At 40.4% G+C, this 12,706-nt stretch overlaps 1 protein-coding gene across 7 annotated transcripts in view; it reads right to left on the bottom strand.

Moving 5' to 3' along the window:
• prdm15 (PR domain containing 15) overlaps positions 1 to 12,706 on the bottom strand; it is a 72,156-nt gene that overhangs the window by 29,391 nt on the left and 30,059 nt on the right. For 5 of the 7 annotated variants that reach the window (XM_048540692.2, XM_048540689.2, XM_048540695.2 and 2 more), the window contains 8 exons: positions 10,912 to 11,121; positions 9,442 to 9,589; positions 6,777 to 6,958; positions 5,803 to 5,897; positions 4,015 to 4,102; positions 3,479 to 3,646; positions 2,039 to 2,127; positions 639 to 770 (listed from right to left, as the gene is read on the bottom strand). In XM_048540692.2, the coding sequence (XP_048396649.1) occupies positions 639 to 770; positions 2,039 to 2,127; positions 3,479 to 3,646; positions 4,015 to 4,102; positions 5,803 to 5,897; positions 6,777 to 6,958; positions 9,442 to 9,589; positions 10,912 to 11,121 (1,112 nt within the window). The remainder of the gene's footprint in view (positions 1 to 638; positions 771 to 2,038; positions 2,128 to 3,478; positions 3,647 to 4,014; positions 4,103 to 5,802; positions 5,898 to 6,776; positions 6,959 to 9,441; positions 9,590 to 10,911; positions 11,122 to 12,706) is intronic. The other 2 variants (XM_048540693.2, XM_048540694.2) reach the window with 2 other exon arrangements.

Here is a 12,706-nt window from a genome sequence, read left to right as displayed (position 1 = left end):
ATCTGTCTCAAGTTTAAAATTAGGAATTGATCTATCATCCACTGCCATTTGTGAAAGAGAGTTTTAAACATTTATCACCGTTTATATGTAGAAGTGTTTCCTAACATCTGGTCTGGCCTGGCCTTAATTCTCAGACAATAACCCCTACTTCTTTAACACAATTAACATTTAAGGGGTGAAATCACCCTTTCCCAGCATCCTGCTATCAAACAGTTACCCGTTTGAGGATTGTTTCCACCAAAACCACCTTCAAAATTAACACGAAAGAAATTCATTGCACACCAGTGAGGAGTTAGCCGTGACTTTAAATATTGATAAATGCAAACTTGCAGAGTTGAACAGCCACCTGCAGTGGTGGGCTATTCTGTGGTTATATCAACAAGCAGATTGCACCAGGGCAGGTTTGACTTCAGATGCGAGAGGGTGGGCGATGGACTTCTTTTACCTAAAATGCTGATTGACTTATATGTGAGGTATGTAGAATATTAATTATTTTTTCTGCAGAAAGTTGGGAGTCAATTTAGACACAAGATCAACCAAATGTTCATGGTCTCTGCTTTGGACATTAACTGCAATCATTTGATTAACGAGTTATAGTACCTTCTTATTCCTAACCTTTAAAAATATTGTGATTGTACCTTAAAATGGACATGGGTGTGGTCCCTCAGGACATCAACGCGGTAAAATTTGCGTCCACAGATTTCACAGGTGTATTTCTTGTCCCCATGTGTCAGCAAATGCTTATTCATGTTGCTGCGACAGGAAAATACCTGCCAAAAAATTTAAAACAGGATGCATGTCAACAGGCATCATATTTCGTAAATACTTTCTCCCATCTTTTGCAATCATTTTACGTCCACATACTAAACAGAAAGTTGCAGCCTTGTCATCTTATCAAACTGGTTGTCACCACCCTTATAACTACGAATTTTATTTATATAAGGCCTATGATGCAACAACAGCCCCTTGCACAACAAAGTAAGACACCAAGCTACAGGGCAGACGACCAACAACTTTGTCAAAGTGACAGATTTTCAGGAGTATCTTAAAGGACGAAAGCGAAATAGAGAAAAGTGAAAAGATGTAGGGAGGAAATTCCTGAGCTTTTGGCCTTGGCAGATGAAGGAATGGTCACCAACGGTGGAGCGATTAGGATAAGGAATGCCCAAGACACTTAGGTAAGCACGAAGATCCTGGAGGGCTAGAGGAGATAACAGCCATAGGGAGAGGTAATGTCATGAAAGGATTTCAAATAGAGGATGAACACATTAAAAACAAGGCATTACCGAACTGAGTGCCAGTGTGGGTCTGTGACCACAGGAGTGAAGGATAGTACAGGTTAGGACACAGGCAGTAAGGGTTTTTCATGACCTCAAGTTAATGGAAGATGGGAGAATGTAGTAGGTTAGTCATGCGTGTTAGAATAGTCAACACCAGAGACAGCAAAAGCACAGATAGAAGGTTTCAGTGGCAGCAGAGTTAAATAAGGGTGGTCAGTTGATGTTACAGAGGTGGAAATAGGCAGTCTTAGTGACAGCATAGATTATTGTTGAAAGCTCATCTTGGGTCAAATATGACATCATGCAAACAGTTGAAAAGGACTGAATCGGCTGAGAGGTAATGCTGGTATGACTCCTTTACCACAGTCACAGAGAAAAGCAAGTCTTTGGTGGAAGCACTTCTAATTCAGAATATTCCCCCCTCCCCGCCCCCTCACCTTTTACCTGCCCTTTTAGTTGACAATTCCACAAATAAAGACAAAGACCTGCTATCAATATGGACCAATTCCTAAGAATAGGGCAGTAACTGCAGGAAAGGAGCAGCGAACAGGGGAGGGAAGGAGTGAAGAATCAAAATGGAGGCTTTAGGAATTTGGCAGATAGTTCAGTGATACTGAGTGGCAACAATTACATGTCACCTAGACACAATGAGGCAAAAAAGGAAATGATTGATTGTTAGATGGCGGACAATTTTTTAACGCACATGATAATCCCTCATATTCCTACAGCCATTGTAAAGTGTCCATCACTGTTTGTACCTTTCCACAGACAGGGCACCCTGAAGGCTCCTTTTTATACTTCACCATTCCATTGGTCTCGCTTTCGTCTTTTTTGGCACGTTTGCCACCTATTTATAAAAAAAATTGTATACAAGTCCATTTAAAAATAGTTGCTTTGCCACTATACAGATGCAACGAGCAGTTGAGTACAGTTGTTTAAGAAAGGATAAATTATTCTGAGCAGTCAGGAATGGGACAGCATTCATATTGTTTTCGTACTAAATTTCAAATTAAGTCAGACTCCAAATGGCTCTTTTTATTGAGACCACATATTGATTGTTGAATTATATTGAAAAGCTGACCACAATGCTCATGGCTCCCAACTCATTATCTGCTCTGAGCCTTAGATACACAGTTTAATCCATAGAATCCCTGCAATGATGAAACAGGCCCTTTGGTTCAACATGTCCACACCTCAGAGCATTCCATCCAGGCCTATCCCCCTATAACTCACTTAATCTATGCATTCCTGAACACTATGGGCAATTTAGCATGGCCAATCACCTAATCTGCACATCTTTGGACTGTGGGAGGAAACCCACGCAAACACAGGGAGAAGGTGCAAACTCCACACAGACAGTCACCGGAGGGTGGAATCAAACTCAGGCCCCTGATGCCGTGAAGCAGCAGTGCTAATCACTGAGCCACCGTGCCAGTTACAGCATGACTTTAAAAATGCACTTGTGATCATGTTAACAAACAAAAGTGTTAAAGTGATGAAGAGATTTACTAAGGTCAATACAGAAAAACTACTTTGACTTGTGGGGGATGCCAGTTCGAGGGGACACAACAGCATTAGAGCTGGGCTGTTCAGGAGTAAAATCAGGTAGCATTTTATCCAGTGTTGTGCAGCAGAAATCTAGAAATTTTGTTCTTGATGGGAAAATTGGAGCTTTCAAGAGTGAGATCAACAGATATTTCCTGCTCACAGGATATAGGACAGTGCGAGATAACAAAGTGTGGAGCTAAATGAACACAGCAGGCTAAGCAGCATCTTAGGACTACAAAAGCTGACGTTTCGGGCCAAGACCCTTCATCAGAAATCAGCTTTTGTACTCCTAAGATGCTGCATGGCCTGCTGTGTTCATCCAGCTCCGCACTTTGTTATCTCGGATTCTCCAGCATCTGCAGTTCCCATTATCTCGGATATAGGACAGTGGCAGATTTATTTGAGTTGAAATGCAGATTAACCATGACCCAAGAGTATGGTAGAGCATTCACAAAGTGCTGAATGATGTTCTACTATCCCTATGTTCTGAATCTCATACAATCCCACATTAAATAAGGAGGATGCTAAGAATCAATGCTCTAATTGAACCCAAAAAAGAAGTAATCAACAATGTGTATAACTGTTACAAAGAGGCCTACATTGTATGGACAAACCAATACATTTGGTCAAGATCAAAGGCCATAAGGTACCTTCTGTGTGACGCCTCTGGTGGTCCAACATGACATCCTTCCGGTAGAACATCTTTCCACAGGTGTCACAGGAGAACTTCTTGTCCCCGTGCTTTTTCTTGTGTTTTGAGAGGTTACTGTTGGTTGAGAAGAACCTGAAGCACATGTCACACTGGAATGTTTTGTCATCTAAATAAAGAAAAGCATACAAAGATGCAGAAGACTAATTAGCTGCAAGACAGCTTGCAGCACAAGCAGGGATTTTCACAACAACAGCATAGTCCAATTCAAAGGGAGACCGTTTGGCAGGATTTCTCCAAGCTCTAAACTCCTCTGACTAAGTAAAGATGACCAGGAAATTCTCAGCAACTTCTCTATTTGATCTATGCTAAGTAAGCTAATCTCAGGCTGAGCAATAACTGGACTAAAGTTGGCCTCAGCACCACTGAAACAGGGAGGGGTCATGCTAGTCAAGGCTTTCACACAATTCATCTGTGCTAACAACAGTCCCTTACAGGCCTATCCGCTTCCACCAACAGCAAATTTACCTCATTTACCTGTTCGGCAGTTGTGAAACTCCAGTGCAGTCCTGATACGAAAAGCTTTTAGACAGGTGTTACACTGGAACAGGTAGCTATCGTCCACCTGGGGAATATCAGCAGACACAGTATAATAACATTAAAAGATATGACTATTACACAGCTCCTGGTTGTCTGCTTTACTAACCAGCACACACCATAAGTAGCACAATAATGTTATCTACAGTGTAACTGGTTTAATAATTTTACGTATATACTAACAATATGATATCTGCTATAAACTAGAATACAATGCAATATATAGGTTTGAAAAACTATTGATGTCAAAAATGAACATTGGAAGTTAGAATATCATAGAGATTTTATGCTATAAATATTCAAACATGTATCTGGATAAAACATATACCAATAGCCGTGACCTTAAATGGAGTGCTCCATCAGCATCATGTCTAAACACTCCTACACTTGTAACATGGCTACCACATGAATCTCACAGAACTTTACAGCAAAGAAATAGGCTATTCATTAAATAGGAAGTTATGTTTCACATGTGCCTCCTGTAGCCCCAATGCAACCAATTCAACAAATGTTTACTTTTACTTTTGACTCCCACATGAGGGGTGTTGACATTAAATGAAAGCTCTGCTTGAGAATTACAGAGTCTTACAACACAGAAGGGGACCATTCAGTCCATTCTTTGTAAAGCTGTCAAATTTGGTTTTAAATTTAATTATTGATCGGGAAGATTTTGTTTCATACTTCAGTGTGTATGAAACAAAACTTTATCTCCAGGTTGATGATAATTGGATTTTCATGGGCAGAGTGGTAACAGGTGGTGTCAAAGATGGACGGCATGAGATGGGCTGGTGCCTTTGACAGCCTTGTAACCAAGTGCTCAAACTCTATTGTGCCATTCTAAAGAGATGCAAGTAGATGGCTTCTCAGACTTAATCTCTAAACTGCAAATATAATACTTTATTGTACCTCACTTAATATTACTCTTGCCTCTTCTCGGATCTCATAACCATACAACTCTACCCGGTCAATTCCAGCACATTTGGAAAACTTTTGAGTTTGGAGGATGGTGTTAAATCCTAAACCGAAGAAATGAGTACAAAAGGAAAGGATGCCGCTCCAGTACAGTACTGAACAGAGTGCTGCAATGTTTGAGGTATCATCTTTTGAACAATATTAAACTGAGACTCTGGTTGTTCTCTGATGAATGTAAACAATCCTGTTGGCCTGGTCAATTTTTACCCCTCAATCAACGTCTCTGAAATGAATGGTTAACTCACAATCACATAACAGTTTGTGGAATCTTGCTGTGTACAATTTGTCTCCCTTGGTTCCTACATTATCGCTTTTGTGACTGCACGTCTAAAGTACATCATGCTATAAAGCACTCTGGACACTGGAGGTTGCGAAAGACTCAATATAAATGCAAGTCTGCCTGTCTCCCTCTACCTTCCATGCATTATACAATCCCAGGATTTATAAGATCCACCTGAACAACTTCCTGATTGACGACATCTGCTCAAAGATTGTGATGATCTTTATTACAGTTTTATAATTTGAAAACAAAGGTTTCCAGTGAATGATCGAAGAGCACTTTACAAGATGTACTAGGAGGGGTCTGTTTACTATCTTCTCCTTTTGTTGCAAAGCACAAACATGGGGGTGGTTGTTGGTGGGGGAGGGTGGGGTGGTGGAAAACGACATTACTTTCTAGCCCAGCTCACTGCAGTGAGCACTGCTAATGTTACCGTGGGAAACTCAAAAATAGGGCATTTCAACACAGTCTCTCACCTCATTCCTGCTGTGCTTGTAAGAGACATGTTGTTTCAGACTCTCCTTCCGGCTAAACTCCTTCTCACATTCATCGCACTTATAAAGTTTATCACCTGTGGGCAGAGGAGAATCAAATGAACATGTTCTGACCCTGTTGTTAAAGGATCAATCCAGCATGGCCGAGCAGAGATCAGCAGGGAACCTCTACAGGTTTCCGCCCATCAGTGATTTGACAGAAATAATTCAATGATTCAATTTTTGCAGATTATGTAAGGGAACCTAATGGTCACTACATAAAGAGGAACATAATAATTCAATATCGATTGGTCAGTATATCTTAGTGATGAATCCCATTAAGTAAAGACCAGCGTTGGAGAAATTTTACTTTGCCCCCACCAGTTTGAGGTCATATTCAACAAACATAAATCTGAAAGGAACTTTGTTTCATTTTTATTCCTCATTATACCTTACCAAGGCTTCAACGGAGGGAGCTTTATCCTTCCTGACCCCTTGCACATGACAAGGCTCTCACTGTGTCTAGGCCATGTTACAACTCATCTGGGAATTCTTAATGAAGCTGTGTGGAGCAGACTCTGTTGTGTCTAACCTGTGCTACATAACCATGCTAGAAGCAACAAGTGTGAATTTTGTCACTGTCATTTGCTACCCAGACGTTGCTGTTGAAAGATACTCCTAAGCATTGGATGAGTTGAAGTGGTTATCGGTACATGCAAAATCACCACGAGACCAAGGTACCAGAGAACTAGCAGGTGCCCTAACGCCATACCCCATCATGGGGCATCACACCCTGAACTTAAGTACATAGGGTTTTTTTTAAATTTTAAGAATTGGGGGAGTATTGTGTATTTATGTAAAGGATTCCCTAGTTAGTGATAACACAGGTGTTTACATTTACAGGAAACATACATACACAGCAGTCATTTTATTGCCTGGAACATTTCTTTGTTCTAGGAAAGAGTACTTGAAGTTACCGTGGGAACGAATGTGCCTCTTTAGGTTGCTGCTGTTGTTGAAAAACTTGTTGCAGAGATGGCACTGATAGACTCGCTGGTCACCGAGACCCCTTAAGATCTTTCTGCGTGTATCAGGCCTGTGGGATGGTACAAGACTGTACATCATCTTCAACTGCATTGCACTGCTTATAAAGGCATTCCTTCACAAAAATCACAAGGTGGAAATGGATTAAGAAATACAAGAAATGTCTCCATCCACAGGACCACACTGAAATTACAGCACAGAAATAAGTAGAATTAACCCTTGTTAGTGTTATCATAAGATTAAGGGCAGAGGTAAGCCAATTGCTGAGAAAACTCAGCAGATCTAGCAGCATCTGCAAAGAGAAAGGAGAGATAACGGTTTTGGTCCAGTGAAGAGAGTTAACGTTTTGGATCCAGCGACCCTTCTTCAGAACATGACCTGCTGAGTTTTCCCACCAATTTCTGTTTTGTTTCTGATTTTTAGCATCTTTAGGGTTTCTTTTTCACCATATCCACTCTGTCCCACTCTTGGCATCATTGCCTTAATAGCTGCTCTGCAGTGTTGCCAACCTTTTGTTCTATAAGCTCATGAATCTCCTCCCCAGCACTCTTCCTCCAACTCTAATTGGTTTAAAGCCCTCTACAGCCCAAGGTCTTCAATTTGCAAAAATATTGCTCCCAGCAGTTTAAAAGAAGCTCCCCCCGCCCCAGCCCAATAATGATACATGTACAAATAAACTGAAAACCATTTCTCCCACACTAATCTTTCAGCTACATATTTAACTCTTGGACTTTATTTACTCTATATCAGTTTTCCTGGTGCTCACACAATCCAAAAATTACTAAATGGGAGGTTCTGCTTTCCAATTTAACTCTTAATTATTCAAATTCTTTCAGCAGAACCTCCTATCTATCCTATCAAAGTGGTTAGGACCAACACGGACAACCACAGATTCCTCCCAACCCACTTAAAGGTTCCTCGACAGCCCCAAGGAGATGTCCTTAATCCTGGTACCAGGCAGGCAGTTCGTGAGTCTTTAGGACTAGAACCCATGTCAGTACAAAAAAAATCTATTCCCCCAAAATATACTGTCCTTGACCATTACCACATTTCTGTTTCTCCCCCACCCCCCACAGGAATGACTCCCAGTACCAAGCTGCCATGGTCAGTTCACTCACCTCCCTAAGTCCCCAGTGTCACCGACACAGCTTGCAAGAACCTTGGATTAGGGTCCTCAAACCTACCTTCACCAGCAGTCACAGCCTCCTATCCCTGATCACAAACCAAATTTAAATTATCGAGTGTTGAGAATTGTGTCCAGCTTCCTGGAGCAAAGTGCCCAGGCAACCTACCCCCCCTCTCTGATATGTTGCAGTCCTTCTGCCTCAGACTGCATCTCCTCAATTCAGATCCAAATTTCCTTGAGCGGCAACACTTATTCGAGATGATTTTGCCCTAAATCATCTTGGTATCCAGTAGTTCTTACATGCTGCATCAGCAACATATACAATTAACAGGAATAGAAGTAGACCATTCGGACAACTTCTCTATTCAAGAGTATCATTACTGATTGATCTCTTATTTGAAGTATTTTTATTCACTCATGTGATTTGGGTACCAATTACTGCCTTTGGAAAGGTGGTGGTGAGCTGCCTTCTTGAACCACTGTAGTCGATTTGGTGCAGGTAATGCTGTTAAGGACGCATTTCCAGCAACAGTGAAGGAACAGCAATGTATTTCCAAGTCAGGTGTTTTGGTGAATCACTATTAGGCTTCTTGTAGACAGGGCTCTTTCTGAGCATCAACGATGGCCATAGTGAGCATTTGTGGATGTGGTACCAAACAACAGGCTGCTTTGTCCTAGACAGTGTCAAGTTTCATGAGTGTTGTTGGAGCTGCACTCATCTAGGCAAGTGGGGAGTATTCCATCTCACTCCTGACTTGTGCCTTGTCAGTGGTGGACAGACTTTCATGAGTCAGGAGGTGAGTTACTTGCTGCAAGATTCCTAACTTCTGACCTGCTCTTGTAGCCAATGTATTTATATGGCTAGTCCAGTTCAGGTTCTAGTCAATGGCAACCATCAGCATGTTGATGCTAAATTCAGTGATGGTAATTTCATTTGGATGCCAAGGGACAATGGCTACATTCTCTATTTTTGGCCTCGCAAATGTTACTTGCCACTTGTCAGCTCAAACACAGACTGTTTCAGTATCTGAATAGTTATAAATGGTGCGAAACATTGTGCAATCATAAGTGAACATCCTACTTCTGACCTTCTGATGGAAGGAAGATCTGTGTTGAAGCAGGTGAAGAAGGCCAGGGCTAGGAGACTACCCTAAAGAACTCAAAGAGGAACTATCTGAATTACCAGCTGAGCTAGAATCTACTTTTTGGGAGAGGTTTATGTACTTTTACTGTTCTTTGTTTGAAGACATGTTTTCTAGTTTTTCATCTGAACTACTTAGTTCTGATTTCAAAGCTCAGTTCCCTTATCCATGACTTCCACCACCCTGAAGTAGTCTCTCAAATAGGAGAATTCCAATATTCTAAAATCTGTCATTGTTCCCAAATCCCCAGAAAGGCAGGGGTGAGTGGGAGGCAGCAACAGGATAAGTGAGAAAGCAATAAGGAAGCGGACAAATAAATAAAATCTTCACCTTCTTGGGACTTGCCTCAAATTGGGACGCACATGACGGCCATTCCGCAACATTTTTCCATGATTTAACACTTCACCCAATTTTCCTTCACATACAGGTGCTTCCAAAGGTACAACATTTGAAGGAGCTTTGACAACACTTGCAGGCACTGCAAAAAAAAACAGGGAAAAGGATTAGAAAAGGTTGATGTTGTAGGTTTTAAAGCTATAATGTTACTGTTAGAATCAAGATTCTACTCTGACAAGCCAACAGATCATAGAACAGTTCAGTACAGAATAAGGCAATTTGGCCCAAGATGTTTAGACTTGTTCCTCCAAAGAACAATTCACTTAACCCTTTTACTTATGCCTTCGCTACATCCTTGCAATTCTTTTTCTTCTTCAAGTTATTTACTTAATTCTGTTTTGAAGTCCATTACTGAATCTGAAATCACAACCCTATCTGAAGGTACTTTCCAAATCCTAACTCCATGCATGAGCTTTTCTGATGCCGTCTCTGATGCTTTTGTGGTCATCCTAAATCTGTGCCCTGTTTGCCAACACAGCTGCCATTGGAAGAGTTTATCTTTAATCTCTCTAAACCGTTCATCATTTGAAAATACTTTTAGCAAGTGTCCTCTTAGCATTCTCTGTTCCAAAAAGAACAATGCAGCTTCTCCTGTCTATCCATGTAACTGTATTCAGTCATTTCCAGAACCATTCATTAAATATCTTCCATGCCCTCTCCAAAGCCTTAATGTCCTTCCAAGACAGTAATACCCAAACTTGGTTCAAAACTACAGTTGTTTGATATAGTTTTAAAATATATATAATAAATAGAGTTAAAGTTCACAGCAGCTCTATTTGGTCTACTTTTCCAAAATATCAAGCCTCTTGTCACTACTTTAACATCTCTGTGAATATCAGGTGTTTGCCTAAAGCTCTCCCACTTTTGCATTAGAAGGTTCTGAGCTCAAACTCTTCTCCAGAAATATGAGTTCATATATCTATGGTTGCTCAGCCAATGCAGTACTGAGACTGGGGGAAAAGCTGCACTTCAGAAGGTGCTTTCTTTCAGAAGAGAAGTTAAACTCTGGTCCCCTATGCCTTTTCAAGTGGGTTTAAAAAAATCCCACAGGCCTAATAAAAGTAAAGTGGGTAGTCCTTTCAGTGTCCTGAACAACAGTCATCTCCTAATTAATACCATCGAGATATTATTACATTAACACATTGTTACAATCTAGGTGGAGGAGAGCGTGCATTGATTCCTCTCTAGTTCCACTAATCCACTGGTTCTAACAAAATGTTAAACCTAACCAATCAGTCTCAGACTCATTTCTAATATTAAATGAGATACAATCAGCCAATTTTCTTTAGTCAAACAGCAACAATTTTATTAAAAACAAAACTTTAACTAACATATAGGTTACTGACAAGATAAAGGTTTAAATAGTATGAAGGTAGATATAATTTGTATTCTAACATTCCAAACCTGCGGCATTATTCATGTCTGCAGGCATTGGCTCAGGCTCTTCCCTACATAGCTTTGGCTTTCGAGGTCTCCTGGCCCTGGACTTCTGTTCTGAATTTTCAATGACATCTGGGCAGTCAGAATCGAGAGGACCTGCGACTTTAGCTGGAATTGAATCTTTCACAAGGGTTGGCATTCCTTGGGCCTGCTCCAAATGACTCATCAGATGGTCTGCAGCAATTGAAATTTTTAAAAAATTACACATATTTTTTACGAAACAAAAGTGCTCATTGCCAAAGGCATTCTGCTGGTGAATATACCATCATTTATCATGAAGGTTACATGAAAAGAAATTTATGAATGCTGTTAATCTGAAATTGGGTCAGAAAACGTGGGAAAAATATAGTAGGTCTGTTAGCAGAATTACTGATTCTAAAGTAACAAAGTAGGTGTTAACTTTCTCTCAGGGAAGGTTCATTTTGTGCCCGTCAAGTTTTCCTTATTCCATTGACATCCAAAGAAATGGAAGTTTCATTACGTTTGTTATCTTGGATTCTCCAGCATCTGCAGTTCTCATTATGTCTGGAAGTTTCATTAAATGGTTTGCCAACTCACCAGCAACTTTTATACATGATGTTCAGGGTCAAGATCTACACCGATGTAATTTCCCAGCCTTTCCTGTTTCAATTATCTGTCCCAACCGCAAATTCTAATTGCGGAATTAATACCAGTTGGACCCAAATTTGATTCAGCTATAGATTGTACACAGTTCCAAGTGGTAAAGGTTTAGTATCTATCATAAAAGATGTAACAGCAAAATGTTAGAAATACATTGTTTATTCAAACAGAGTCAACACGGCTTCACAAAGAGGAAATCATGCCTGACAAATTCATTAGGATTCTTTCAGGAGATAACAAAAAGGATAGATAGAGGGGAACTAGTAGGTGAAATGTATTTGGATTTCCAAAAAGCTTTTGATAAAATACAGCACATAAGAATACTGTGGGAGAGTCCTGGACCATAAGGAATAATCTCAAATAAGAGGTCACCCATTTAAGACAGAGATAAGGAGGAATTTCTTCTCTCAATGGTTACTGAATCTGTGGCATTCTTTACCACACAGGGCTGAAGAAACTGTGAGGTTCAGTGTATTTAAGGTTGAAACAGGCAGGTTTTTAAATGTTAAAGAAATCAAAAGTTATGGCGAAGAGGCAAGAAAATGGTGTTGAGGATTATTAGATCAGCCAAGATCGCACTGAATGTCAGAGTGGACTTGATGGGCTCGATAGCCTACATCTGCTCCTACCTGTTATGATGAAATTTCCACAGAGTAACATTTGGTGGTACATCTTTTGGGGCTCAGGTGAGACAGGCCATTCAACTGTTCTGAGGAAGGGTCACTCAAACTGAAACTTTAACTCTGATTTTCTCCACAGACGCTGCCAGACCTATTGAGCTTCTCCAGCAATTTCTGTTTTGGAGTCTCATGATTTAATTGACAAATTTGAAAATATCACATAGTGATGTGTTAGTATTGTTTGGTTTTACTGCAGTTCTCTGCCATTACTGCCACATTGCTATTGAATACGTCCTGAGCTATATCAACAACATTCATCAACTATGCCCTCCATTTGGTTCTTTCCAATTTGCAAGACTTTGCATTTACTTTTATTGACCATCATCTGCTTTAATTTTGCACCTTGCAAATTGTTGGCATGCTCTTTATCAGAAATTCTGCTCCTAAAGTCATCATCACTACTGCTTTTCAATCCAAAAAATAGGAGATAAAGTCAGCCACTTTACCCTTTGGGCCCA

This window comes from Stegostoma tigrinum, chromosome 12 (genome assembly GCF_030684315.1).
Source record: "Stegostoma tigrinum isolate sSteTig4 chromosome 12, sSteTig4.hap1, whole genome shotgun sequence".
In the NCBI taxonomy this organism is placed as follows: domain Eukaryota; kingdom Metazoa; phylum Chordata; class Chondrichthyes; order Orectolobiformes; family Stegostomatidae; genus Stegostoma; species Stegostoma tigrinum.
This window is presented reverse-complemented; position numbering and strand designations above follow the sequence as displayed.